This window comes from Vigna angularis, chromosome 11, assembly GCF_016808095.1.
Source record: "Vigna angularis cultivar LongXiaoDou No.4 chromosome 11, ASM1680809v1, whole genome shotgun sequence".
Lineage (NCBI taxonomy): Eukaryota > Viridiplantae > Streptophyta > Magnoliopsida > Fabales > Fabaceae > Vigna > Vigna angularis.
Window position 1 is genome coordinate 988,280 of NC_068980.1, and position 25,821 is coordinate 1,014,100.

At 32.9% G+C, this 25,821-nt stretch overlaps 5 protein-coding genes across 5 annotated transcripts; 1 reads left to right on the forward strand and 4 right to left on the reverse strand.

Moving 5' to 3' along the window:
* Positions 1-927: 927 nt before the first annotated feature.
* On the reverse strand, positions 928-5,448 carry LOC108332321 (uncharacterized). The gene is made up of 8 exons (XM_017567521.2): positions 5,136-5,448; positions 4,731-5,030; positions 4,430-4,645; positions 3,140-3,291; positions 2,325-2,483; positions 2,105-2,185; positions 1,966-2,020; positions 928-1,715 (listed from the first exon to the last, which is right to left on the reverse strand). Exons 1-8 carry the CDS (start codon positions 5,244-5,246, stop codon positions 1,506-1,508), a joined length of 1,284 nt encoding a protein of 427 aa, XP_017423010.2. The 5' UTR covers positions 5,247-5,448; the 3' UTR covers positions 928-1,505.
* A 2,363-nt stretch (positions 5,449-7,811) lies between these two features.
* On the forward strand, positions 7,812-8,703 carry LOC108333192 (late embryogenesis abundant protein 2). Its single transcript, XM_017568564.2, has 2 exons — positions 7,812-7,948; positions 8,051-8,703. Exons 1-2 carry the CDS (start codon positions 7,895-7,897, stop codon positions 8,447-8,449), a joined length of 453 nt encoding a protein of 150 aa, XP_017424053.1. The 5' UTR covers positions 7,812-7,894; the 3' UTR covers positions 8,450-8,703.
* On the reverse strand, positions 8,049-11,479 carry LOC108333191 (uncharacterized). The gene is made up of 9 exons (XM_017568563.2): positions 11,330-11,479; positions 10,597-10,702; positions 10,028-10,064; positions 9,866-9,935; positions 9,644-9,748; positions 9,263-9,413; positions 8,986-9,068; positions 8,823-8,916; positions 8,049-8,732 (listed from the first exon to the last, which is right to left on the reverse strand). The coding sequence occupies exons 1-9, from the start codon at positions 11,358-11,360 to the stop codon at positions 8,648-8,650; spliced, it is 762 nt and encodes a 253-aa protein (XP_017424052.1). The 5' UTR covers positions 11,361-11,479; the 3' UTR covers positions 8,049-8,647.
* A 6,883-nt stretch (positions 11,480-18,362) lies between these two features.
* On the reverse strand, positions 18,363-21,462 carry LOC108333075 (cytochrome c oxidase subunit 5b-2, mitochondrial-like). The gene is made up of 6 exons (XM_017568406.2): positions 21,200-21,462; positions 21,022-21,107; positions 20,749-20,799; positions 19,869-19,935; positions 19,676-19,755; positions 18,363-18,797 (listed from the first exon to the last, which is right to left on the reverse strand). Exons 1-6 carry the CDS (start codon positions 21,423-21,425, stop codon positions 18,744-18,746), a joined length of 564 nt encoding a protein of 187 aa, XP_017423895.1. The 5' UTR covers positions 21,426-21,462; the 3' UTR covers positions 18,363-18,743.
* Positions 21,463-22,670: 1,208 nt separating this feature from the next.
* Positions 22,671-25,286, reverse strand: LOC108333177 (protein DUF642 L-GALACTONO-1,4-LACTONE-RESPONSIVE GENE 2-like). Its single transcript, XM_017568543.2, has 3 exons — positions 25,128-25,286; positions 23,575-24,087; positions 22,671-23,419 (listed from the first exon to the last, which is right to left on the reverse strand). The coding sequence occupies exons 1-3, from the start codon at positions 25,207-25,209 to the stop codon at positions 22,884-22,886; spliced, it is 1,131 nt and encodes a 376-aa protein (XP_017424032.2). The 5' UTR covers positions 25,210-25,286; the 3' UTR covers positions 22,671-22,883.
* Positions 25,287-25,821: the final 535 nt, after the last annotated feature.

Here is a 25,821-nt window from a genome sequence, read left to right on the forward strand (position 1 = left end):
TAAGCATTAAGAAAATTTAGATTAGGGAATAATTAATAGAGTTATCTTTGAATAGATACTTGAAAACTTTATGAGTGTGTCTTCCATGAAAGAATTTTCCATCATTTGAAGAAGAACCAGTGGCTGATATAGAAACTTGGATTAATAACATTGATTATGATGTTTTAAAATATCTAAAACTTAACTAAATAATTAATTACGCCAAAATTTCGGTAAAGAATTTGTACTCTTTATATAGTTATAAAATAAAAGTCATCAGCACCATACAAGTAATTGTTAGCTTTTTCAATAATTTAAAGAACATATGTATCAATTAATTACAAATTTAATATCATCAAGTAAATTAATTATTAAATTCTTAAATCCTTGTAAGCAGAAAGTGTATTGATAATATAAATGGTGAATAAACCCCAAAAGGATCATACTGCCTTGTAGTTAAAGCATAATATTTTATACTTCAAGATCATAAATACAATATTATTATAGACTCTAAATATAAGTCTAAATTTATATTGATTAAAAAGATTATAAAAAGTTGAACATAATGTAAAGAATAAAACTAATAAATTTATTCTTTTACAGTTTTAAATTAGAGATAATATTATTCTATCATATTATTTCATACATTTTATTTCAGATTACCAGAACATTTCGAGAATCTTCCCTACGTACGTATAGCAAAGTTTATGTAGAAATAAAGCACGAGATTATAAACACCTACCTTTGGCAACAAATATTTTGAATCAAGAATTCAACAATAAATAAGTCTAATGCAATAAATATATGGCCACTTTAATTTTACATGTATCCTTAATAAATATTGATTTTAATGTAGAACTTTTTTGCACTTATATCACCATAATTTAGATCATTCGGAGCTTTTGTATGTTCTTCCAAGATGGTATGGTTATTGTCAGATTTGAACTCTTTTTTTTTTCAAAAACAAAATCTAAATTTTATTTTTCTTATGGCATTGGATTATTTAATTTGTCCTTTTCCTTATTAACTTCGAAAACTTCTTTATTAAAAAGGTAAGAAAATTATATTTTTACTGTTTTTTCAAGGAACAACTCAACTTATTTAGGTAGAGTTATGGTCTATTTTTAAATTGTTTAATTTAAATACAATTCTTGAACATGAGCATTACTCAATGTAATGTTTTATCATATACTAATGAAATTGGCTCATCTGTTACCAAATTAAGAACTATGTTGACAAGTGTTGCAAATCACTAAAACAAACACTATATAGGGCTATTCAAACTGCTTTTAATCCAACCGTGAACGCCATTTGATAATTTCAATGTGTTCTCCAAAATGAAAGAAATCACCAAACCGCCATTTTTACTCTATTACTAGCAGAATACATCATCTAGCATCATTTCAACTGAGGCAATACCATTTCCATGTACATTCTACCTATTAAACATCCCATTTTAGGAAAACCATCGTAAATCATCACCGATTATATTGGTTGAAGCATGACTTCAAAATAGAGTTTTCACTTCAATATCCTTTTCTGCTCCGGCTACCAGGACTTGCTACCTTCCTAGAACCGGATGGTTCAGGTGAACCATGCAAGTTTCTCAGACCAGGAGAGGAACCTCCTCGGCGTGTAGGAGATGCAACTTGACGAGGAGATCCAGTACCTGCTTCGCTCCCTCTATTATATGACTCAGCCTCCAGACTTTTGGCTTCTTCACTCAGAACTGATAGCTGTCATCATATACAACACATATGTGTAAGAAATTATTAGAATGATTAGAGACATGTTGGAATGGTCCTGGTGGACAAACAAGGGCAAGTTAGTTGTCAATCCAAATTAGGGCATTCCGTTAATAAGTTTAAAAAAAGGTTGAATTTCACAGAAAATCCGGCAAAAAGGATTTCAAAAATGTAACTTTTGCAAGATAGTAATACGGTCAGTGAAAAACTATCATGATGCAACTTTAATTTCGATAAATACCCGAATTTGATTATCTCGCAGTCGATCTTGAAGCGTACTTATAGCAGGACTTAAACTGTAAAGTTAGAAAGTAGTAAATTGTTATTGGAGAAGTAGAAGAAAATAAGGAGGAACTAGAAAATGGACATTTTGCTCTTACCAGTATTCAATAAACTTGCACAAGGAAGCCTGATAAGTAGAAGTGTGGTGTATAAAAGTCAGAGGATGAATTTTCCCATCCCTGCAGAGTACAAACAAAGGGTGTATCGGAAATTAAAGACAGTACAAAAAGGATGACATAATTAAAGCAAATAAACAAGAAAATTAAAGACAGTTCGTTGAAGTATCAAGAATGATAATATATTTTATCAAATTATCACCTCGTATTTTGTGAGATGGCTTGAGTATATGCACTTCGCTCCTCTTCAAATAGTACATGTTGCAGATCTGCGTATGATGATAATGGCGACTCAAGGTTGATAATAGACAAGGCTGGCACAACATGAAGGGGAACTTCTTTTCTTACGTTCTGTGCACCTCTGAAACCAATAAAAGCCATTTTAAAACCCAAGACTGGGAAACTATCTTGTCAACCTCAAATGATTAAGCATGGCTGACCTGACCAATAATAATACAAAGAATGCAGAAAACGGTGCTACTGTTTTATGGTAAAGAGTTGCTCTGCAGTTATTTTATACCTTCCTTTTATCACTCAACCAACAACCAAGATTGAGAATCATCCACATAATGGATGCCTATCTCTGCCTCCGGTGTGATTATATTTATTGATAGAAAATTCATGGTGTAACGAGTTATTGAGGCCAATCATACACACTTGGAACAAAGTGTCAAGGAAAGCTTAGATAACCAAATGGGAATTAGCCCTGAGAAGAATTAGAGGAAATTTTTTTATTACAGACTATGATTTATGTGCCCAAGCAAACCAACTATTGTTCATGAAATCAATGGATACTGGGGTCTCCCCTTTTACTTTCTGTTTTTCTTTATTGGCAAATACCTAGCACATATCTTTGATCTTATCAAATCACCTAAGGTTTGATACTTTAGATACACCATCTTCCCTTATGGATCAACAGGACACACAGAATCCAAATACCAAAAGTAGGCCTAAACTGTACGTTGATAAATAATAAAGATATTAGTGGTGCATTACGCACTTATCAATATTATATACCTCGTGTCCAAATTCGAACGATGCATGGCCTCTTGCATACTATCTGACATGTCCATGGGATCAACATCAACTATGTTAGTGTTTGAATTGTTGGGATGGTAGTTGGCATCAGCATTAGCAAAGAAATTCCCCAAGTCTGATCTCCCACCGTCCTAGCAAATATATATAATTATATAAGTCTAAGAAAGGAACACAATGCAGTATTTTAATCCAGTATAGAAGAAAAACTAGTTTTATCAGTAGAACCGCAAGGGACTGAATTCATTTCCCATAATGTGAACATGGAGAGTTTATGTTTTATCTTATACCCTCATCTTGCCATATCAACAAATGGTATACACAAAAATCCAGAGTCGTAATAGGAAACTTCAAGTAAAACCAGTTTCAGAAAAGAAATGCAGATTGGATACAAGCCAAGGGTGGTGCTATGATAAAATACAATATTGAGTGCTTAATCATGCACAAAACAACAGTATTCTTGTAGTCCCAGAGACAAAAGCCTCCAACAGAGAGTGCTCTCTTCTCGCAAGCTGCAAATGATAATACACTTCCTTAATAACACACCCCACTATTACTAGATATAATCCTAAAACGTAACTGACAAATTTTAATTTCTATGAATACCAATCACTCTGCAGTTTCCCATACAGAACTAATGCAGAATAACTAATACAAGATGTTATTTTATATCCCATGCATACATACTCCGAATACCATCTGCCTCCAACCCTTTCATTCACTCTAATATATTCTATGAATAACTGCAATCATGTAATTTCTAATACAGAACCAATGCAGAATTACTGCTACGTATATTCCTAAAAATAACTGACTCCAATCCATCAATGGATCCTACTACCCATTTGGTCCCGGTTCCAAACACTGAATCCAATAGCTTCATTTCATATTCGGAAAAGAAGACGGGATTCTAAAGCTCGTTGGTTCAAGTATCTTGCATTTAAAACTTTGTCATGATATGAATACACCCTAAAAACACTACTAGAGGTGGACACTAGAAAACAATCTATCATGATGGCATTTTAACATTAAAAAAAGAACTATCCAAATCATCTAGCGACTTGTTTGAAATTGGGACTAGAAAGCAGAAAACAAACAGAACTATATTTTAATAAAGAAACACCCCTCTAACAATTTCAGTAAGTTGCATCATGTTTCATTAATTTTACATTCAAGCAAAATAAGCATTCTAAATACCATTGTGTATTCTACGGCCAACCAACAGCACAGCATACCAAACTTTAAATCACCTAGAGATATAAAAAATTATACCTTACTAGGACCACTATTTGTCGAATCACCAGTGTCCTGCAAAGAGCTCTCTGCCTTGAAGTAACCAGGTCTTATTGATAAATTCTCTGAAGAACTTGGCGATGAATCGATATCGATAATAGGGCTTCTATTTACAAGAGACAAAGGTATAGGTCCTGATAACTGATTCTGCCTCCCATCATATGACTGGAAAGCAATTACTTGAATTCTTCCAACCTGAACACAACCCAGAGGTATTTGACGATAAACTTAAAGAAAATTTACAATTGAAGAATCTTTTGGCCATGCATTGAAGACAAACCTTGTTTACATCTTCACTGAAACAGGAAAAAATCAAGCCAATAAATCCAGAGTCAAGAAGCTGGTACGTTGCCTGGGTTTTTACATCAACATGGGAAGGGAGAACTGTAATGTGCGGGTGTGAATGGTACCAACCAATTACCCTTGTCGTAGTTCCAGTGGCTATGGTCATTCGCTCAGCGAGGGCAGTTGCAGCGGCCAAGAGCTCAGGGTCGGTTTCCACTCGATCCTTTCGCCGATCAGACCTCTTCTGAGGAGACGCCCCCCAGATCAATGCAGTCACGTTCCCATTTTTCGAATGCTGAATCAACCCAACCCATAACAATCATTAATCGAACCTGGTACTGTGTCTATGCGTTTCTTCAATTGACTCGATAACATAGAAAGAAATGTTAGGTCAGATTACCTGAATGTCCCCAAAAAGAAGACCCATAATCTCTTCGGTTTCAGTGGACAATGCATGAGTGAGGCAACTTAACCACACTTCTTCCGACATTTTCACGCTCGTTAGCGACATTTTTCGATTCAATCGATTGTTTCTTCTTCTCTTCGATACTCGTAGACCCACCGATTCCAAATTCCTCTCTCTTCTTTCTTTATCTTTCTTCTCCGCCCAACAAAATCTCACCAACCACTCCAAAAACACGAACTTCAGCTTCTCTTTCTCTTCCTCTTCCTCTTCCTCTTCTTATTCTTTCTTCTTCTTTCTTGATTATTAAACAGAAGCTCTTCTCTTTTATTACGCTGCATACCCTAATGTCACTCTCATTCACCAAATGCAAATTTAGTTTCATTTAGGAAAATAAATTATCACAGGAAAACAAATTTTCACACTGATCAATTAAAAATCATAAAATTTAGTTATGTAATTATCTAATACAGATTTAGTCATGTAAAAATATTTCAAATTGACTGTTTTTCTTTTTCTTTCTAATTTTTCTTAAATTATTTACCTTTCAACTTCACCAGAACAAATATTTATTGAAAGAGTAACTCGTTTCATTAAAATAAAGGAATACATGAATAGTTTGTTACTTTTTCGTTTTTAATATAATAAAAACATAATTATATAAATATTTTAGTTTTAATAATTTTATTTAAATTTATTACGATTATTATATACCGTCTTTAATAATTATCACATATATTTATAAAAAAAAAAAGTAGTATTAATATAGTTAATTTAAAAAAGAAAACAAAAATCGTCATGCAATCACTAAATACTCTAAATCATTAACAAGATTTAAATAAAACTAATTTATATTTTCAATCAGTTAAAACTCAATCCTGATATAGTCACAATATCACCGAGTGTCATCCAGTTTCCAGCCTTTAGCAGTTTTGGGAAAATTTGGGTTACTACTTTGTTAAAACTGGATTAAGCTGAAAATTTGATAACTTGTTCTAGATATATGAATCTTTATTGAGATTATTGGATATTTGATTAGATGTATATGGTTATAGAGATGTCTTTTCCCCTTTTATTTAATTACTGGAAATATAGTATTTCAATGTTATAGTAATATAAAAAATAAATGATGAATTATTAATTTGTAATTTGAAATAAACAATGGGTGATTGATATTATGAGTTGAGTTTGGATTGAATTAAATTACATATGTATGACATGGTGTAATGATTTAAGATTTTACGAGAATGTAATGAATAGACTAAGTATGATATATTATATTTGTTAGTTTTTTGTGACTGTGCTTACTATATTGATAATGTTTACTATTAATTAAGATGTGTATGAATGAAATGACAATGTAGTTATTCTTAAGGTGAAAATGCTATAATGAATTGTTTTAGTGTGAGATGTATTCACGACAAAGGCAGGATTGAGATCGTCCTAAGAACTAATTATGCGAATCGAAAGAGATTATTGTCTAAAGTGTCGATAATAGACAAATTCGTTAGATATAAAATTTACTTTGTCATAAGAGAAATTCAAACATGTTATAATTATAACTCTAAACAATTGAGAAATGAAAGATACTTAGTCAAAACACCAATCTTTCAAAAGTTATATTTGTGGTTATTAGTATAGGTTTTATACTATGAGTCTTGATATTTGATGTTGATTATATGACTTAGAAGGCATATAATTACTTTTAAATTGATAGTATATTCTTTTATTCTATTTAAAACTTGTGAATTTAAAATTATATCTAACTTATTTTTTTTGGTGTTATTTATATGTGACGACGGTGAATTTCATGATAATAAAATATAACATATGATATGACAAAGACAAACATTAAATCGTCAAGGGATGTTGAATACTAAGAACAAATTTAGAGTTTCGTAGCTATAATTTAAGATATTATGTATATGTCACACAAAGTAGTTTTCTTTTGAATATTTTTTAAATGTTTAAATTTTAGTTATTAAACGAGAATTGTGTTTAATATTATGAACTATATCTTCTAAATTTTATTTTGATATAATCACGTACATTCATCTATGATATTTTTGTTAGGATGATATTTTTGAGGTGTTACATATAAAACAGAATATTTTAGTAAAAAATGATTGAAAATATAAATTTAAAACTTAACTGATCGTTAGATGGAATTTTAAGATTTACATTTTTCTACAATTGCACAATTAGAGAGAAGTAGGAACTTTATTCATATAATACTGACACTCCGTCTGAATAATTTTTCGTCAAATTTTTCTCCGACCGAATGATAAATATTTATATTTTTACACGTTAATTATTGTTAATAAATAAATAGAAAGTTTCTTTTATATTAATTTTTTGTTTTAAACAGATTTCCAAATATTATCAGTAAAATATAATATAGTTGTTATTACATTTTAACACCAACATTCATACAGGAATTATTTAAAATAAAACATTTTTCTCTTTTTATGTTCATCATCTTTCTTCCTTGAGATTATTCGACACGAAAAAGAAGAAAAATGATGAAAAGTAGATAACGTGGCAGAAATCCACAGGCTCACGGAAAGCTTGTAATAGCACTCGATTTTAAGAGCGGCACGTGCCTTACACGTGTCATGAAGCAGCACACGTGGCTATACTACAAAACGCATGAAACGCTATAAATAGAAAGAAAGCAATTCAAACACAGTCACGAGTGAGTTGAAAAAGAGAAAGTTTGAGATTTGAGGTTTTGAATTTTGAGATTTGAAGAGAATATGGCATCCCAAAACCAAAGCTACGAAGCTGGTGAAACCAAGGGCCGAACTGAGGTAAAAAAAAATTATCAATATTTAATCTTGTGTTTAGGAATTTTTAATTTATAATTAATATTTTAAACTGGGTCTGCATCTTTTTTATGTAATCTGTTATAGGAAAAGACAAAGCAGACTGTGGGCAATATCGGGGATAAGGCCCAAGCTGCAAAGGACAAGGCCCATGATATGGCCCAATCTGCGAAGGACAAGACCCAACAAACAGCCCAAGCTGCGAAGGACAAGACCCAACAAACAGCCCAAGCGGCGAAGGACAAGACTAGCGATACTTCCCAAGCGGCAAAGGAGAAGGCCCAACAGAACAAAGATACTGTTCAAGGTAAGGCCTCAGAGATGGGCCAGTCAACGAAGGAATCGGCCCAATCGGGTAAGGACAACACCCAAGGGTTCCTGCAGCAGACAGGGGAAATGGTGAAGGGTGCGGCCCAAGGTGCTACAGAGGCCGTGAAGAAAACTCTTGGGCTGGACCATAACGATGATTACAATCGCAGAAATTAGTTACTATGTTGTCGTGGTTTTACGCAGCATCACGTTTTAAATAAGCTGCTATTCCCACGTGCCACATTCTTGTTTCATCCATGTTCACTTCAATGCTATATATATATATATAGCCTTGAATTTATAATATCATCTTATATGAAAAAAAAAGTTTAAAACAGAACATGTTATTATCTCAAAATCTCTTAAATAGAATAATTATGAGGATCCTTCAAGCCCCAACTTTGAACTAAGCCAAGTGCAAACTTCATCCATCTCTCTAGGAATTGTGTAATGACCAAGCCTGCACACATCACAAACCAAAAGTTCAAAACCTGATTTAACCAATTCATCACCAATTACAAGGACGATTTCATCTATAAAAATTGCTTACCCATCATAGGATTTGAATGCAACATATCGAAACCCTGCTGAGCATAATGATTGAGCTGATTTTTCACCATATTTGTAAAGGATCACATCATCACCTACAAACAGTACAAAACACATTACAATCTTAAGCAATGACATTAACTTTCAGTTTTATAGATACATACTGATTCCATGGCACAACAAAATGGGCAATGAAGTTGCTCGTCTTCTTGCTTCATGTGATACTTCTATCTTGTTCCTTAAGCTCCTACAAGTACCAGGTTTCAACCACAGTGTCTGTCATGTGAATTTAGTACGTGGACTATTGCAGATTTGTTAACAAAATCTCTAATGATTGTTGGGAATCTAATGAGAAAACAAAGTCTCATGGTTCGGTTAAATGACCAATGTCATCCTTAACATGACTGTAATGATTCAAACAAATAGTTTTACAACATATACCTTGATCCTGGAAGCCAACCACTTAGTCCAACCACTGTTCTTAGATTGACAGGGTAGGGAATGCCATTTCCATACCTTCCTATGGCAAAACAAGTTGCAGAGTATAGGGCTATTGCTGCACCCATGCTGAAGCCTCCAACAGCAACTTTCACTATCACATAATTGATTGTCAAACAAAGTAAATCTTCAAGATATATATCAATTTCATCTATGCAAAAACTGGACATGTATAAAGAAGAAAACGCCTAGTCCAAAGTTAAACATGAATGCAAGTACTAATAGAATAGTGATTATTCAATTTCCTTAACTAATAACAATACTGAAATGTATTTGTGGGACATTGTAAATTTGCAAAAATTGATGTCTGATTAATTTATATACCATCAGCTGGCTCTGTTGACAACAAGTTAGCAATGTGTATTGCTGAGGCATCCAAACCCTCCCAATCATCTGGGCCATCTTCTGAAAGTTCTCCCACATCAAACCCTGATTAAGAAGCCACTGAGCAAGTTAGATTTCCCTTTTATGACTAGAAAAAACTTAGATTACATAGTGCTGGTTTGATTCAGAAGTAGTAGTGACAGAAGTTTAAGTATCTCATACATGCTGTGCAGGGAAAACCACCAAGTATTGCCACAGGACGGGTGGGGGCAGTTGGACAAATCCATTTTATCTGCATAATGTCATATAATATTGTGAGAATACAACACAAAAACAGATTAATTGAAGTTAATCTCAGACTGATTCAATGTATAAGATTCTTACATTTGGAAGAGGAAGGGATTCCAAAAGCTGAGATGAGCTACAAGAAACAAAGCTTAAAATTAGATAAGTGTGTCACTGATAAGTAAATATGACACCTTACTCAGGAACCAATGGTTTGCTTGATGAAATTGTCTAGAATAAAGCACTCAACCATGCATGGAAAAGGAATGTCTAGCACAGGAAGTTTAAAAATTAAAACTTCACCACCGTAAAATGACACTGTTTTGAAATGTTCAAACTCATTAGCATTTTCAGTGGCCATAGAACATTACTAGAATGTACCAATCTTTATTCATGCAATATATGATATATGACAGGAAATAGGAGGTGTTGAAATGTGTGAAAATTCAACATGAAATAATTCATTCCCATGTGCCACAAATACCTTAGCTGTGAAAAGGAAAAGAAAAAGGGGAGGTTGGAGGAAGAAAAAGGTGCAATATTAGAAAGCATTAACGATCATGAAAGGTAAAAAGGAAAAGAGAAGTGAATATAGGACAACTGGTATGAAAGAATGAACAGCTAATAGTTGTGACAATGTCAGAAAGAAAGAGAGATGACATTCATACCTCAAACCATTGTCACCAAGACCATGCAACCAAATTATAGTGGCTTGGTGTTTTCCTTTGGGTCTCACAACATATGTCTTTCCAAACTCAGGAGTGATTCTGCTGCCTGCAATTGTAAGCGAGAAAACATACCAGTTAGTAACAGATTTCAATGATAAGTTTGAAGATAGTGACTACCAGATTTCAAAACTGTTAGTAGTGGGTTTTAAGCCTAACTCAACCCCACAAAACCGGCTTGTAGGGTGAGGTTTGCACCTCACTTATATATTATAATTTGGCCTTATCTCTAGTCGATGTGGGACTTCCAACACACCCCCTTCACGCCGAGGTATAGACATCTCGTGCTTGATAGTAGAAATTGGGTGGTCCGATAACGGCCCGATTGCGGGTGGAATAGAAGAATAGAATGTCCACTTAGAACTCGCTAGGATAGGCTCTAACCTGGCTCTGATACCATGTTAGTAGTGGGTTTTAAGCCTAACTCAACCCCACAAAACCGGCTTGTAGGGTGAGGTTTGCACCTCACTTATATATTATAATTTGGCCTTATCTCTAGTCGATGTGGGACTTCCAACAAAAACAATAGTACAAAGTCATAGAATCCTTTAAGTAATGCAGGTTTACTCAACAAATGAATAGAACGAAAAAGGTCCTATAATTCGGTGATATATAGCAGTCAAAGACTAAAATTCATCAAGGTGCAAAGAAGGACAAGAGGAGCAGAAGAACAAACCAGAGCCTGTATGAGAATGTGCATGACTCATTTTATTGTTTACAGAAATTGATGAAGCACAAGCAACTACAATGAAGAAAATGTAGGATGGTGATGCCCCTTTACACCCAAAAGGGTATGGTAGAGTTGGAATAAAACGAGTGAATATGCATTGCAATGCGTGTATATATATATATATATATATATATATATATATATATATATATATAGATATAGATATAGTGACCAGTGGGTGCACCAACTATAGAGTGATGCTGCAACAGTGTAGAAGGGTATCCATGAAAAGATGAGGTAAAGACAAAGACAAAATAAGGAAACCTTTATGAGCACAGAGAATCAAAGCATAGAATAACACAATCAATCATCTATTATGTTTGTGACAAATGGCCAAAATATTAAGATAACTGCAACCACAAAAAAATATTACTGAAAACAAGAAAGAATAACCTTAGTTTGTAAAAAAAATCTTTTCACACTTATTTGTTTATGATTTTGTGCATGATTGAGGATGGATAACCATTAACCTCAAATTAAAAGTTCTTTGAATTTTCACCCATTCGAAGGAACTCAAGCAAAGAATAGGGAAATCACCAAGAACAGCACTTGTAAAAGGAACTGAAGTTTCTTGGTATTTTCCTCTTCTTTCAAGTACCCGACATATGATAATTAAGCTATGTAACTTAACTGGTGTTTCAAATTAGAATTGACAAGAAAAAGTAAGTAAGCTTTTCGTTCTTTCCTTTTTCTTTCTTTTTTTATTGTTTTCTTGCTTGCCACTAAACATAGTTGCTAACCCCACCTAAAGAAAAGTTTTATTTATCTATACTCATGAAAACAAGTATAAAGATTATAAACCTTGACTTAAGCATATATAATGATAAACAATAATGGTAATGAAGCTTCTCTTTTACACATCTAGGTGAAAAAATAACCTCCTGAAACTTCATTTGTTTAGCAGAAAGATAAATTCTTGAGAAGGAAAAAAACAAACAAGTTTAACTCATGATCTTCGGCAAAAGGAATCTTAAGAAACATATCAGACCTAAGCACACTCTTTATCAAGTTTCAATGTGATGAATTGAATTTTATATATACTTTCTTTTTTCAGCTTAATTCAACCCAACAACCCAACAAAATGGACGATTTTATAAAATCAACCACTTGTAAAACGATGTTTGCATCCATTAATATACTATAAATATGTCTTTTTCTTGATCGATGTTGGATCTCCAACACACTTTTCACGTCGAGACATATACGTCTAGAACGTGTGACTCATTTAATAAGAGTCTGATAACAAGAGATGGTGCGATAAGTCCAATAAACACTAAATCTTTTAGAATAAATTTTGGATGACTTTGATAAATCTAACTCAATTTTACAAATGTCTTATGAAAGAGAGGTTTACATTCATTTATATTGTAAATTTGTCTTTGAAATATATCTCCCTCGTCAACTTATTTTATTGGTATATGATATGACTTTCTCGTTTCTCTATCTCTTTAAGTTGTGCAAATATTTGCAGTTTTGATTCTCAAAACAATATAGTGATGCATAATGAATTGCAAAGTGAAAGGTGGAGCTAACATGCATCACAGGCTAAAGAAGATAAAGTTGAGGTTTACTGAGGTAGATGACCATGCATAGGTTAATGAGTACATTCATTGTGCACCACTATGTGTGTCACCCTATAAAATCCAACTTTCATGCAAGCTTACCTGGAAATCTTAAAATGCTACTTGTCCTTCCTTCTGTCCACTATCTACTTTCGCCATTCATTGCTTTCATTGATGAAGACTTTGAACTGAGATGAAAAATTCAAGTTGGGATGTCATCAAGCTCTAGAAGAACTCGTGAATAATAGACTGAATTCTTTTACCTAATGTCAAACTTTCATGATATGAGATATTCCTTCTTCATACTGTCACTGTAAAAGACCTTCCAAACACTGCTTAACTCAAGTTAGAACTAGTATAGGTGAGTTATCCTTTATAACATAGGCAAGTTTCGACTTGAAAAAGGTGAATGAATATATATTCATTCATGCACTGTTTAAGGAAAAATGAATTATTTGACACACCTAAATATTTTACATTCATTTAATACTATCATTATTTACTTTTTACTCTCTTTTTTCTTGAAAAAATACAAAACTTTACACTTTTATGATCATTTTATCTTTATACTCTGTGTCAAATGAATGTAAAAGTGTGTCGTGGTATCATTTTTCCTATTTAGGTCTAAACATAAATAACATATAAATTTAAATAAGTTGTAAGGTGGCAAATGCTAATTAGTTGACCCTTAATGATTGAGCATCTAATATTCCTCCAAGGTAAAAAAAAAATGGTGAATTTTTCCTCATCTGATCACTTTCCATTTCGTCAACTCTTTACAAGCTTCACAATCAAATACAGAAAGAGAAATAGTTCAAAATTTCATTGAAAATAATAATAATAATAATACTAAGAGGAGCGTTTGTGTTATGAGGAGACAATATATGGTGTTGGCACTACCTTCTTATTGGAGATTAAAGTACTGTGTGGTGTGTGTGATCTTTAAGATTGGGAGGCTCAAAATAAGCAAAGCTTTTCAGTAAAGGGAACATAATTGAGTACCCAATTGAAAAACTCTGTAAACTTCAAAATCATAAATCTTATAGTGCAACTCGTGTATGACCATTTTCAAATATTTTGGAGATCCCATTTGCTACATAAAAGCTGGAATGCACATACACAAACAAAAATCCTTTCCTTCTTCAAGAAAAAACATTTTTTTTTCAAATTCAATCCAAACCACTAAATCAGAACTGTAAAGAGATTCAACACACACATAGATCTACATAGTGGTAAGATGTTGTCCGCTTTGGACTAAGTTCTCACGGATTTACTTTTAGTACTACTTCAGAAAGCCTCTTACCAATATCTTATGTGTATATAAATTCATGTCCATCTCTTGTTTTATGTGATGTGAGACTTTGTTTATACCCAACATAAACAAGAAAATTTAAGGAGAAGTTTTTTCTGGAATCCAAATGTTAATCTTCCACCTCCAAAATACCATAAATAACTTTACTGGCGTTCAAAAACCGATTAAAAAATTTACTTAACCGGGTTTGAATAAGCTAATACCTCAAATTGAAAACTTTCATCTGCCTATTAAATTTTAGGGTTTTAACTTAAACATCACGTTTGTGTTACTAATTAGCTTTACCATCATCATCTAGGCTAAGATTCTAGCACTTATATCTATTGCCTATTGACTAGCCTCTGTGAACCATGGCATGCTTGTTTCTAGCTTCACTTTTTGTCATTCAAAAGTTTGGATGAGGATGAACTAAACAATTTCATGTATCAGAACAATCAATGATCTTATTTTGTGAATTGAAACCATACTTAGTTTGGTGGGAAAAAGCTGCTAATTTTTCCTAGGTTGATTTTAAAATGGAAAATCCATTTATTTATTTAACTTTACTGTAAGATATATACAATCATATGTGAAAAAGAACTTAGCTTTATATATGATTGACTTAATGACTTCAACGTCCTAAAAGATTATAAAATATTTATGGAAAAGCACAACCTGCAGCACGCCTTGCAGCCTTTACTATTGAGATTACTTTGGCATATCTTGGTGCGAAATCTCAAACATGTGCCAAAAGATTGTTTATAAATACAGAAAGCACAGGCAGCACAACAACACCTTTAATTTTCTGCCTTTAAAACTGATATTAATTAGTTTAATATAATGATACATATTATGATATAATTGTTGGTGACACATTCTCCTTAAACTCATTTTAACAAGATTTTTAATACAAAAAAATCTTTATATCTAAATTTTTTCACTTGTATTATACAGGATTAAATCGATCATTAACATAAACTATTAATTCATATACAATTGATTAGTCTTTTGAGAGAGTATAAAAGACACAACAACAATAAGATTTTAATCAAAATTACATAGATGACAACACGTTTAATTCAAAACATTAAAATAATAAATCTACTTTTTTTATCTCAATTAAATACGAACTTACGCTCATATTTAAATTCCCATAATTTTTTTCTCATTTTACTGAATCTAAAATTCTAAATAATATACTGATTATAAAAAGGAAAGAGATGGATATTTTGATAATTAGGATCTGAGAAAAACTTTTGCATTACTTTTATATTGAATTTAAAATAGGAAGGAGTAAGACAAATGGGTGGGAATGAAATCCTTTTCAAAAAAAGTGTAATTGTGTCATTATTACTTTGGCTACAAAAGTAGATTTTGATTGCTATGCAGATTTCAATGTATGGTTTGATGTTAGGGTGGACCAATATAATTAAAAGACAAAACTTGTTTAAAAGGTTAAAAAGAAGTTTGAGCTCATCATTAAAAGTCAAATATAAATGATAAGCCATTTTGATATATTTGCACTTCATGTTTTGTCTTCGGGTAATCATAAATGCCATGCTTTTGGATTATCTTACGACAATAATTTCTAATTTAATTACATTTATCAACTATTTAGTTAGTTTATAGTTTATTTGTACTAATTTGACTAGAGTAGAGAAATATATACTGTATTAAAAATGATGATGTTTGAAGTAAAGTTTTAACTTAATTATAACTTGGATCCAATACTTTTTGAACCAGAATAATTGTCATTGGCCACCCACCACAGCCTCTGGGACTATTAAAGAGGATCTAGCATATTGTCATCGGTTTAATGCTAACTTCATAAAATTATTACTTTTATAGTTATGTTATTCTTTCCGATATTTATTGTATTGTATGATGGTCCGGTAAATAGTTAACTGTAAATAGTTAACTGGACGACTGACTCCTTCATATTTATAGTTAATTTTCAAAAATTAGGTGATTGTTATTGGAGAAACATTAACTGAATGACATGTCAACCAATAAGTAATTAGAATTGTAAATTAAACACATTTGTAGGTAAAGTATGATTATCTATTATTGAATCATAATTAGACCCATGTTAATTATAAGTCCATTCCAAAACTTATAATTATGAGTTTGAAATAGAGTTGTCAAAATGGGTCACAACCCGCGAGTCAACCCGACCCACCACGGGTTTGAGTCGGGTTGGGTTAGAAAAAATTGTACTTTTTTTATCCAGGTCAGATTTCAACCCGGCTCGTTTAAACTCGGCTCATGCGGGTTGAATCCGTAGTGGGTCAGGTTGGCCCACCAACCCACCTACCTAATTTTAATTTTATAAAAAAATATTTATTATTTTGTTTTTGCTTAAAAAAATTATTTAAGTTTCTTATTTTCAAAATTAATTAAACACCCATGTTGGAAGTGAAATTTGGGAGTTTGTAATTTTTTTTTTATTTAAAAAAAAATTGTAATTAAGTGAGCAAATGAGCCAACCTGTTTACCCACCAACCCATGGTGGGTTGAGCCGAGTTGGAATTTTTCTGGCTCACTAATAAATGAGCTGGATTGGGTTGGCTCACTAAGTGACCAACCCGGTGTGCCGAGTCGGGTCGGGTCATAATTAGACGCCTGTTAATTGCAAGCCCATTCCAAAACTTATAATTATGAGTTTAAAGTAAAGTGGTATATAATTACATTTATTGCGTTCTTAAATATTGACTCTGAACATCAAAAGGTCATCTACTGACTTAAGGAGTACCTTTTGCAGGTAACCCCGGTATATAAAGAGTATTAAAAAAGAAATTTTGATTATTAGAATAGTTGAAAGGTTGTCTAGAATTTAATATTAAAGATAATTAAACTCGACTTCAGTGCCCATTATCGAAACATTTATTAATTATATGGATGATTAGTTTTATATTATTAAATATTTTATGTATACATGACATAAGATTAAATTATAACATGTTTTATTAAATTTATTTTTATGTGATTGAATTAAACTTAAATTTTATCTTTTTTTAAATGATACTAGAATTATTAAAAGTTATTTTCAATAAGATTAATTGAATTTATTAAATCACTTATCAAGCTTTCTCTTTATTCTTATACTAAATATTATTGATACGAAGAATATGTTAAAAACTGGATATCTACTAAAAAAAAATTGTAATATACAAGCATATGCAAAACTTATTTTATTAAGTTTATTTCTTAAAGTTGAATTAGAGTTAAAAAGTGAAAAGTAAAATGTAATTTTTAATAGGATTTCATATTTTCTATTTACCAAATTCAAACTGAAAATCATATTTAAGGAGAACGGATACTGCGAATTTCAAAAAGGTTTTAGGTCTTCATTTGAAGAAACAAGTCGCGAAAGGGACACTCTTGAAGATGAAGGTCTCGTAATGCAAATTATCTAAACCAAGAAGATATCATCTTTGGGAGAACTTTTTGTAAATTTTGGACCCATGAACTAGGTTCACTGTCTATGTCCAAGGCCTCAAAAGTGAATTTCAGTAAATCTTTATACTTTTTTGTTACAAAAATATTCAGAGCATGGCTCCTTTAACATTTAAAATTCGAGAGCATCTGTAAATTTTTCACTTTTTATCTATACACTCCAGACTAATAACTTGCTGGATCCTTTAAGCTTACTTCACCAAATAATTATAATTCAAAACCATTTAATTAAAACACTTTCTCATAAAATTAATCATTTTAATCAGAAATAATTAAATTTTCTAATCATACTTATATGGATTAACTTTTCTTTCGAACCTCTGAAAAATAACCATTAAATTACTTCATACCCAAATTTCTTATTTAAAAACTGACCCATGACCAGATTCGCTATTTACTCGCACATATTTAGTTAAAGAAAACGATACATTCTGCAAATGTGATTTTCCTGACTAAAAACCAACAATGAATATACTTTTGTACATACAGACCTAAAATCGAACTCTTAACCCTTCGATTAAGAAACAAAATCACCATTTACAATACTCCATGTTTTTTTATTCAGAAGGGATCTTGGTGATTAAAAAAAAGTCGACATTTAAGAAATCTTATGGAAACTTAAGTTAAAATGTTAACTACAACACGCCAGCACAAAGGGTTATATGCATAATTTAACAAAAAGGAAAATACTTGAGTTGTCTCCATCTGCATTGCTAGTAATTATTCAATTCGATCACATTTGTAGTCCCTTACGCCCTTTCGTGGTTTAGGGGTGCTAAAAATAGTTGAAGGCTCTATATTCAAGAATCGACAAAGAATCAGTGTTGCTATCAATTATTTGGCAGAGCCAAAAAAGACATCCTTGCGGGATTTGATAGCTCAATCGAATGACCAGCTTGTGTCTAATAAATACTGAAAAAATTTCTATTCTAAACTCGCAAAACTGCAAGGTATATAGACCAATCAAAACGAGGCCTCGTAATTTTGAGAGGTGAAATTGTCTCTCTTCTCTTTGCAAATTTTATTTCTGAAAGAAAATTGCGGGATGAAATCAATGATGATCGCCGTGTCCATAAGGATCACCACCAGGTCCGACCACTTTGAGCTGTAAAGAAAAAGAAAATAATTAGTTTTAATGGGCAGTAATGCACCCATCAAAGTAGCAACACATTCGAATCCAACTAGAATTTTAAGTGTGTCGAGAGTGCAATTTAAGATTATTCAGTGTCCACTTTATTGGAATTCTCAAGCTGTAGTTCATAAACAAAAAAGCTCTAAGCATGATGGTTTGCACCAACTTCGTAACCATATCCAGAAGGAGTGGCGATATATTCAACCAGAAGAGGAATTATAGTTGGTGGAGCATCTTTTATGCATGTGTTTATGATGTAGGCAAACACCATACGGTTTCTCCAAATCAAACATAATACCAGCTGAGATATTAAATGAAGCGTTGGTGAGTGGTGACACTAACAGAATACAACAAATCAGTTCCTGTAAAATTCCCTATCCAACATGATTAAAATTTTAATTTTAACCCAAATTAAGTCCACAAAACTTCATTGCTTCTGGGGCAAAAAGGCTCCTTCTGACTTGTCACTTTTTTTGAGGTTAAAACCGGATCGACAATCAAATGTTAATACAAGTAAAATAAATTATGAAATTTTAACGTGTTAGACATCAATTTAGAATGTCGTTTTTTTCTAAAGCAGGAATCACACATACACACAAGACAGTAACAAGCTATAACTGCAAAAACCAATTGTCAGATAATCTTACTTCAATATGTCATGGAAATTCATAATATTGGGTAACAATGAAAAGGGGCCCAAGGCTTGTCACGACACACAGATCTAATAGGATCATCTAAACAATTCGAAAATTTTCAATCTACATAATCACGTATCTTGACATCTAAAGACCAAATATATCATGGTAGGTCACAATAATATCAACAGATTCTAAATGTGATTTCCAACTTACCTCAAAGTACTGTGAGCACACAGGACATTCATGAGGCTTGCCATTCTCCAGCCAAAACCATACAACATCATGCTCATCTTCTGCAGAAAAAGGGGGATTTCACCTCACAATGATACCAAGATCTAGTATTTTTTTCATCAGAATATGACAAGTCTCACACACAGATTCATGGAGAAAGACAACGAACACTTACCACCTTCACCTCCTGGGCATCCAATTATCCTTCTGTCAAAGTAAGATTTAACAATAGCAGGGGCTTCCTATCGACCAAAACAAACAACAAAGTAGACATATATCAGACATACTTCAAAACAGTTATGTATCGGGAAACATGAATGAAAAGAACTTATTAAAAAACAATATTTCCACTTACGAAAGGGAAGAAGGAAGAAGAGAAGAAAAAAAGAAATGCCCGGGACATCAGATCCCTTTATACGAGATAAGGAAGAGGATTTCTTCTGTTCGTATTCAAGTTGCATAGCGACAACTCTAACTGTAGTTTAAGTCTGTGTTTTGTTTAATGTCAGAGTAAATCCTCAAATTGTGGCTGGGTAAAAGCTCAACAAGCTATAGATCCTCTCGATTTTCTAGCCTCATGCTTATTCTTTAATCTTTATCTTACAACCAACTACAGATGATTGATTCAACACTAAACTCAGTACGTGTGTATGCATATGTCGCACTTCACAAATCCTGTCAGAGCAATAGCTCCAGCGAATTTCTTATACATTAAATTCAGTGGGCATTATCGTAATTAGAAATGGTCCCAACATTTTTATCACTTGAGCGTTCTACATATTTTTACAGTTTTATTATTTAATCTAACACTGTTAATGACTTCTTATGTACAGATTATGCCAATCAAAATATTTTATTTTAAACAATAAGGGTATGGTGAAAATATAATTCTGGTATAAAACAACTAATTGAAACAAGAGAACAGTAAGACAGTAACAGGGTACTCATCATACGCTCTTAAGTAATTAGACTGCACAGTACAACATTGGATAGTAATTTTAACAACTCGATGCGAAACATTAAACGCACACATTTAGAAAGGTAATAACACTAACCTTTGTGCCGAAAGGACCTTCAGGATGGTTGATTTCAAGAATATCCCTTCCCTGAACAAAAAAGAAACAGAATAAAAAAAAATTATATGCCTCTGAAGTGTTAAAAAAGCAGCTGAAAAAATTAAGAGCAGACTACAATTGAAAAAAAGAAATCAGGATATTCAACAAAGAAATCTCTTCAAATACGCACAATCAGTCCACCTCCTTTTTTCAGACACGTTATATAAATGGATTTGATTGATATGTTGATTGCAAGGGAAGAGTCTAAGATACCTCGAGACTGGCCTGAATCTCCTCACGCTCGTGGCCGGTAGCAATTGGCACGACATCTTCGACCCTCTTTCTAACGGAAGAAGCGCCTGATTGGAATAAGAACAACTAAAATCAAATTGAATTGAACTAAAATAGAAGCGTGCAATGCAATCGGGGAATCAACGGAGAGAACGAATACCTGATTGAGCAGTGACGTGGCGGGTGAGGAGAGGAGCGGCGAATCGGGGACGAGAAGGTGAGAGCGCCGTGTGTAGAGATTTGAGATTGGAATGAGAGAGGAATCTCCGCAACATGATTAGGGTTATCGATCTGAGGAAATGGCGTTCTTCTCGTTTTCTTCTGTCTCCTTCCAAACACCAACTGCACAAATACTCGCTCACACTATCAATATGAATCGCAACCATGCTCAAGAACAGGCCAACCTTGCCACGTGAGCCACCCCCGTCGCACGTGCCAGTCAAACAAATCACTAATCAAACCTTCTTAATTTTGGCAGGCTCTCACCGACCATTTTTACCAAATTTATTAATAAACCATTTAAAATTAAGGTAATACACTTTTTTGCAAAATATTAAAGAGTATTTACATTAAAAACATGATACACTTAAATTTTTTTTACGCTTGACACTATTTTTCTTTATTTTTTTCTTTTTTAAAAAATACAAAAAATTATATTTTTATGACTTTTTTATTCTTGTATTTTATATTACTTTATATAAAATGAATATATCCTAGTATCATTTTTCATATTACATGTAAGAATTTACCTAAACAGATAATAATCGAATTAGAATAATTTTTATTTAGTTGATCTACAAATTTGATAATTAATTAAATAAATTCAAGTTTAAAATAATAAAAAAATAACTGGCATGTTGGTCGACTACCTTGATTTCTTTTATACCAATAGCAAGTTCAAAAAAATAAGATGTTATTTCATCTTGCCACCCCTGTCTTAAAGTCTTAAAGTTTTGAAATTCAATAACCTTTTTAATGTTCTGTAATAGTTTTTTGTGCTTCTTTTAATAAGCGAATCAGATTGTGACCTAATAATATATATGATGACGATGGATTTGGGAAATAGAAAAATAAATTGTATAAATGTGTTACTTAAAAATTAAGTATACGATTTTCAGCAAATTTTATATGTAGAGATATTGATATCTGTAATTTGGTTGCCATAAATTGAATAAAACATATATGAATAAGTTAAGCATTAAACACATGTCATATTTAGTATGTGTTACTTTAATACAATAAAATCACATTACAAACACCTTATTTATTGTTAGATACACGTTATATAAGTCCAACGAATTTAGATACACCTTATTTATAATATTTCATCAATTTGAAGGAGTAAAAAATCATACATAAATATGAAACTCACATGTTATCACCTTCTTCTAATTGTCGTTTTTTCTATAGTGCAATTATTAAAATTTGTTTTTTCTTAATATTTTTTTTGTAATTAATATTTTAAAAATATTAATATTAGTTTTTATACTTTAAGCCGTGTTAACTCTCTCATAAAAAAATGTAATAGTGGAAGAAATTAATATTTTTTTATAAAATATGCAAAAAGATATTGCAATATTTCTTTTTTGTAAAAAAGAAATATTCCTTTAAACTAGTATGGTACACTGACGTTGAATTTGAGTTCCATTAATGGAAAGAACTCTCTGTCATCAGTGCATATGATTTTGAGGGAAAAATAGATACATGAATATAGGAGACTTGGTAAACTCACACACCCATCAATGCTCACCCTACCATTATTACGAGAATCCTGTAGTATACAAGCTTAACTACAAGAATCAAGCACATGTGTTTTGATCGTATTAGGTGTAGAAATTTGATGATCAAGCATGTGTGGGATAACGAACACTAAGCAACTTTACATCATCTATGACGGGTCCACAGAGCGAGCCAGAGTTATCACTCTTCATGGTGTAAAAGGTGCTTAGGAACCTAAGACGTGTCCGAGTTGACACAGCCTTGAACCGAAGTTTTCCTCTCACAGAACCTCCTTTACCCTTGGACTGATATGGAACTTGGACAGTGTCTGTGCCAGCAAATGCTTCTACCATCATGGAACCTTCACATGCATTGTTGGCATCGCCCACAGCGAAAGTAAGGTCATAGACCTTTCCAACTGTAGTGATCACAACCTGTGCAAGGGCACTCTCTTTCCCTGCAACAAGTTCAATGGCTCTTTTTCCCTCGGGCACAGCAAAGTGATCTGAATCAATGTACTTCACAGCCTTAAGAGACTCCACTATCCATCCTGGCAAAGGACTGTGAGCATCCTCAACATGGGGTGGGATCAATGCCCCCCAAGACGAGTTAGGAAACAGATATGGCCCTTCTTCAAAGTTTCCATTTTTCAGCAAATTAGCTGCACCAAATTGAAAAACATACCAGTTTTTACAGCTTGTTGTATAGTACAGATGCATAGTGAAAGAAACTATGTAAAATGCATATTTTCTGACACTGTCAAACCAGTTTGATTTCTGATACTGTCATATAAAGTTTGGGAGTATTGATATTTACCTCTGGTTCTTTTGGGTGGGTACAAAACCTTGAGGGCAACGGAATCGATGAGTGGACCACAAGCAGGGTCCTCTTCTTTGCCAGGGTTATGGATGACGATTTCACCTTCTGGGAAATCTGCTCTGAACCCACAAGTGAAAGACTCCCAACCATTGCTACCATACATAGTCTGAATGGGAATGATTCCCCAGTCTCTCTTCTCAGTGGTTGGTACCACAGACACATTGAGTTTTTCCTCTTGTGCACAGGTTCTAGCAGCACCGAACGTGATGGAGTAGAACAACCCCTTGATCAGTTTCACCTTCTGCTTGATGGAAGCTTCATTGCCGAGTCTAACTGCATAGTCACCCTCAGGCACAACCAGCAACATGTCACCCTGTTTCTGTCCTGATTTTATGTACTCAACCATCCCCGATATGGTCCAGTTCGGAATCGCATCGTGGCTAGTCACTACGGATCCCTTCAGTTCTGATGCCTTTGGGCCCTGCTCGAAGTTCCCATTTGGCAACAACCCTGAAATTCAACAAACACTTGGTGGGTCACTGTAAAAACCAATGAAACAATTCTTTCTTTTTCAGACCAACTTTTGGTCGTGTTCCATGTGACAACAAACAGTGCAGGCCATGAGCACGTGGAAACATGAGTAAGCCATGTGAAAAGATTTCCAGGTCTTTCCTAGATCCTTACCATTTGTCGGTATATTTTTCTAATGGATCTTTATCGCCACATCAATCATATATATTTTAATTATCTTACTCAGATTATGTAACTTAAAGATGCATAAAATTGTAAAAAAAAAATTATATTTAAACGACTGCATTAAAATATGAGAATTCATCTGGCAGATGAGTCCTGTAGTTGATTGATTCGTTGGTGCGAATGTGAAGTTACTTAAACAAAAAGTAACAAGTTATGACTGTGCCCTGCCAAATTAGATCTACTGTAAGGGATTGTAAAAGGAAAAATGTGTCTACAATATTGAAAACTGTGATAGAATTAATACTTTTTTAATACTATAATAACAGAAAATTGAAGAACGACCAAAAGGTTCCTTAGTAGAACGAAAATTTGAAGGCTAATTCTGCATGTTAATAATATAGTAACAGAAGGCCGTAAGATCTGACAAAAAGGGCAGCTGCGGATTAATTCAGACTGAGCTATAAGCAAAAACTTGTACCATTTCAAACTATTTCAAAATCCTAAGTAATATATTACTGCAAAACTATTTAAGGTTTCTCTCGAAAAACATCTGCAGTATGCGAGGAAAACGATGAAATAACACAACGTACAAATTATGCATGGATAGTCTTAGTGAAGAAAGTAGTGTAATTAAGTTCATAACTCTTGCTTACTTTTCTGTGACTTCAAATCTGAAGGACATGATTCATGAAGTAAAAGAAATGAAAGTAAATTCTAAAGCTTTCTGGCAGTGACCATTGGAGAAAATGACTACACAACTTGGAATTTTCATACTAAGTTATAAATGTAAGAATGGACAAAGAAATTGAAGTGATATTCAAAGAGAGATATGATTGAAGATAGTTAGAACTAACCATCTGTGAAAGAGAAAACAACGTGACAAGATGAAATTGAGAGGAATAAGAGTAGTTGCAGTTTGAGCTTCTGCATTTTCATGAATTATCAGAATAGAGAGAGAAAGAAAGAGAGAAATTGGATTGGTGTTGAGATCCCAGAAGGAGCACTCGGTTTTATTCAAACCATTACATGAAAAAACCACTGATTTGACATGGAACTACGTTAATGCCACTGGAACTATCCTTTTGCTGAACCAAACCTTTTAAGATTTCATTTTTCCGAGAACAGGTAGCTTTGTCTGGAAGAAGACATGCATGCCAATATTGCCAAACAAATCTCACACGTGTCAAGAGTTAAAAAGGCTGCTCATTGGTATTTTTTATATATCAAAGCTCATTTAATGCAATTGTTCACCTCAAACCAGATTGATTATTCACACCAGACATCACTTTTCTATTATACACATCATGATGAAGAAAAAATGAACATTTACATACTATTCAGTAACATTGTGAGTAAGTTTTACTTCTGTTACGTAATTCAGATTCAGCATATGATTTAGTTTCAAGAAACAACAATTAACAGAGAGACAGCTTTCCACATTCTAAAGAAAGGAATATTATGGAAGCAAGTGTAATTATATGAACACGTGTCATTTCGACAGACATGGTTTTACACTTACAAGGAATTGTTATAGAGAATTAGAATATT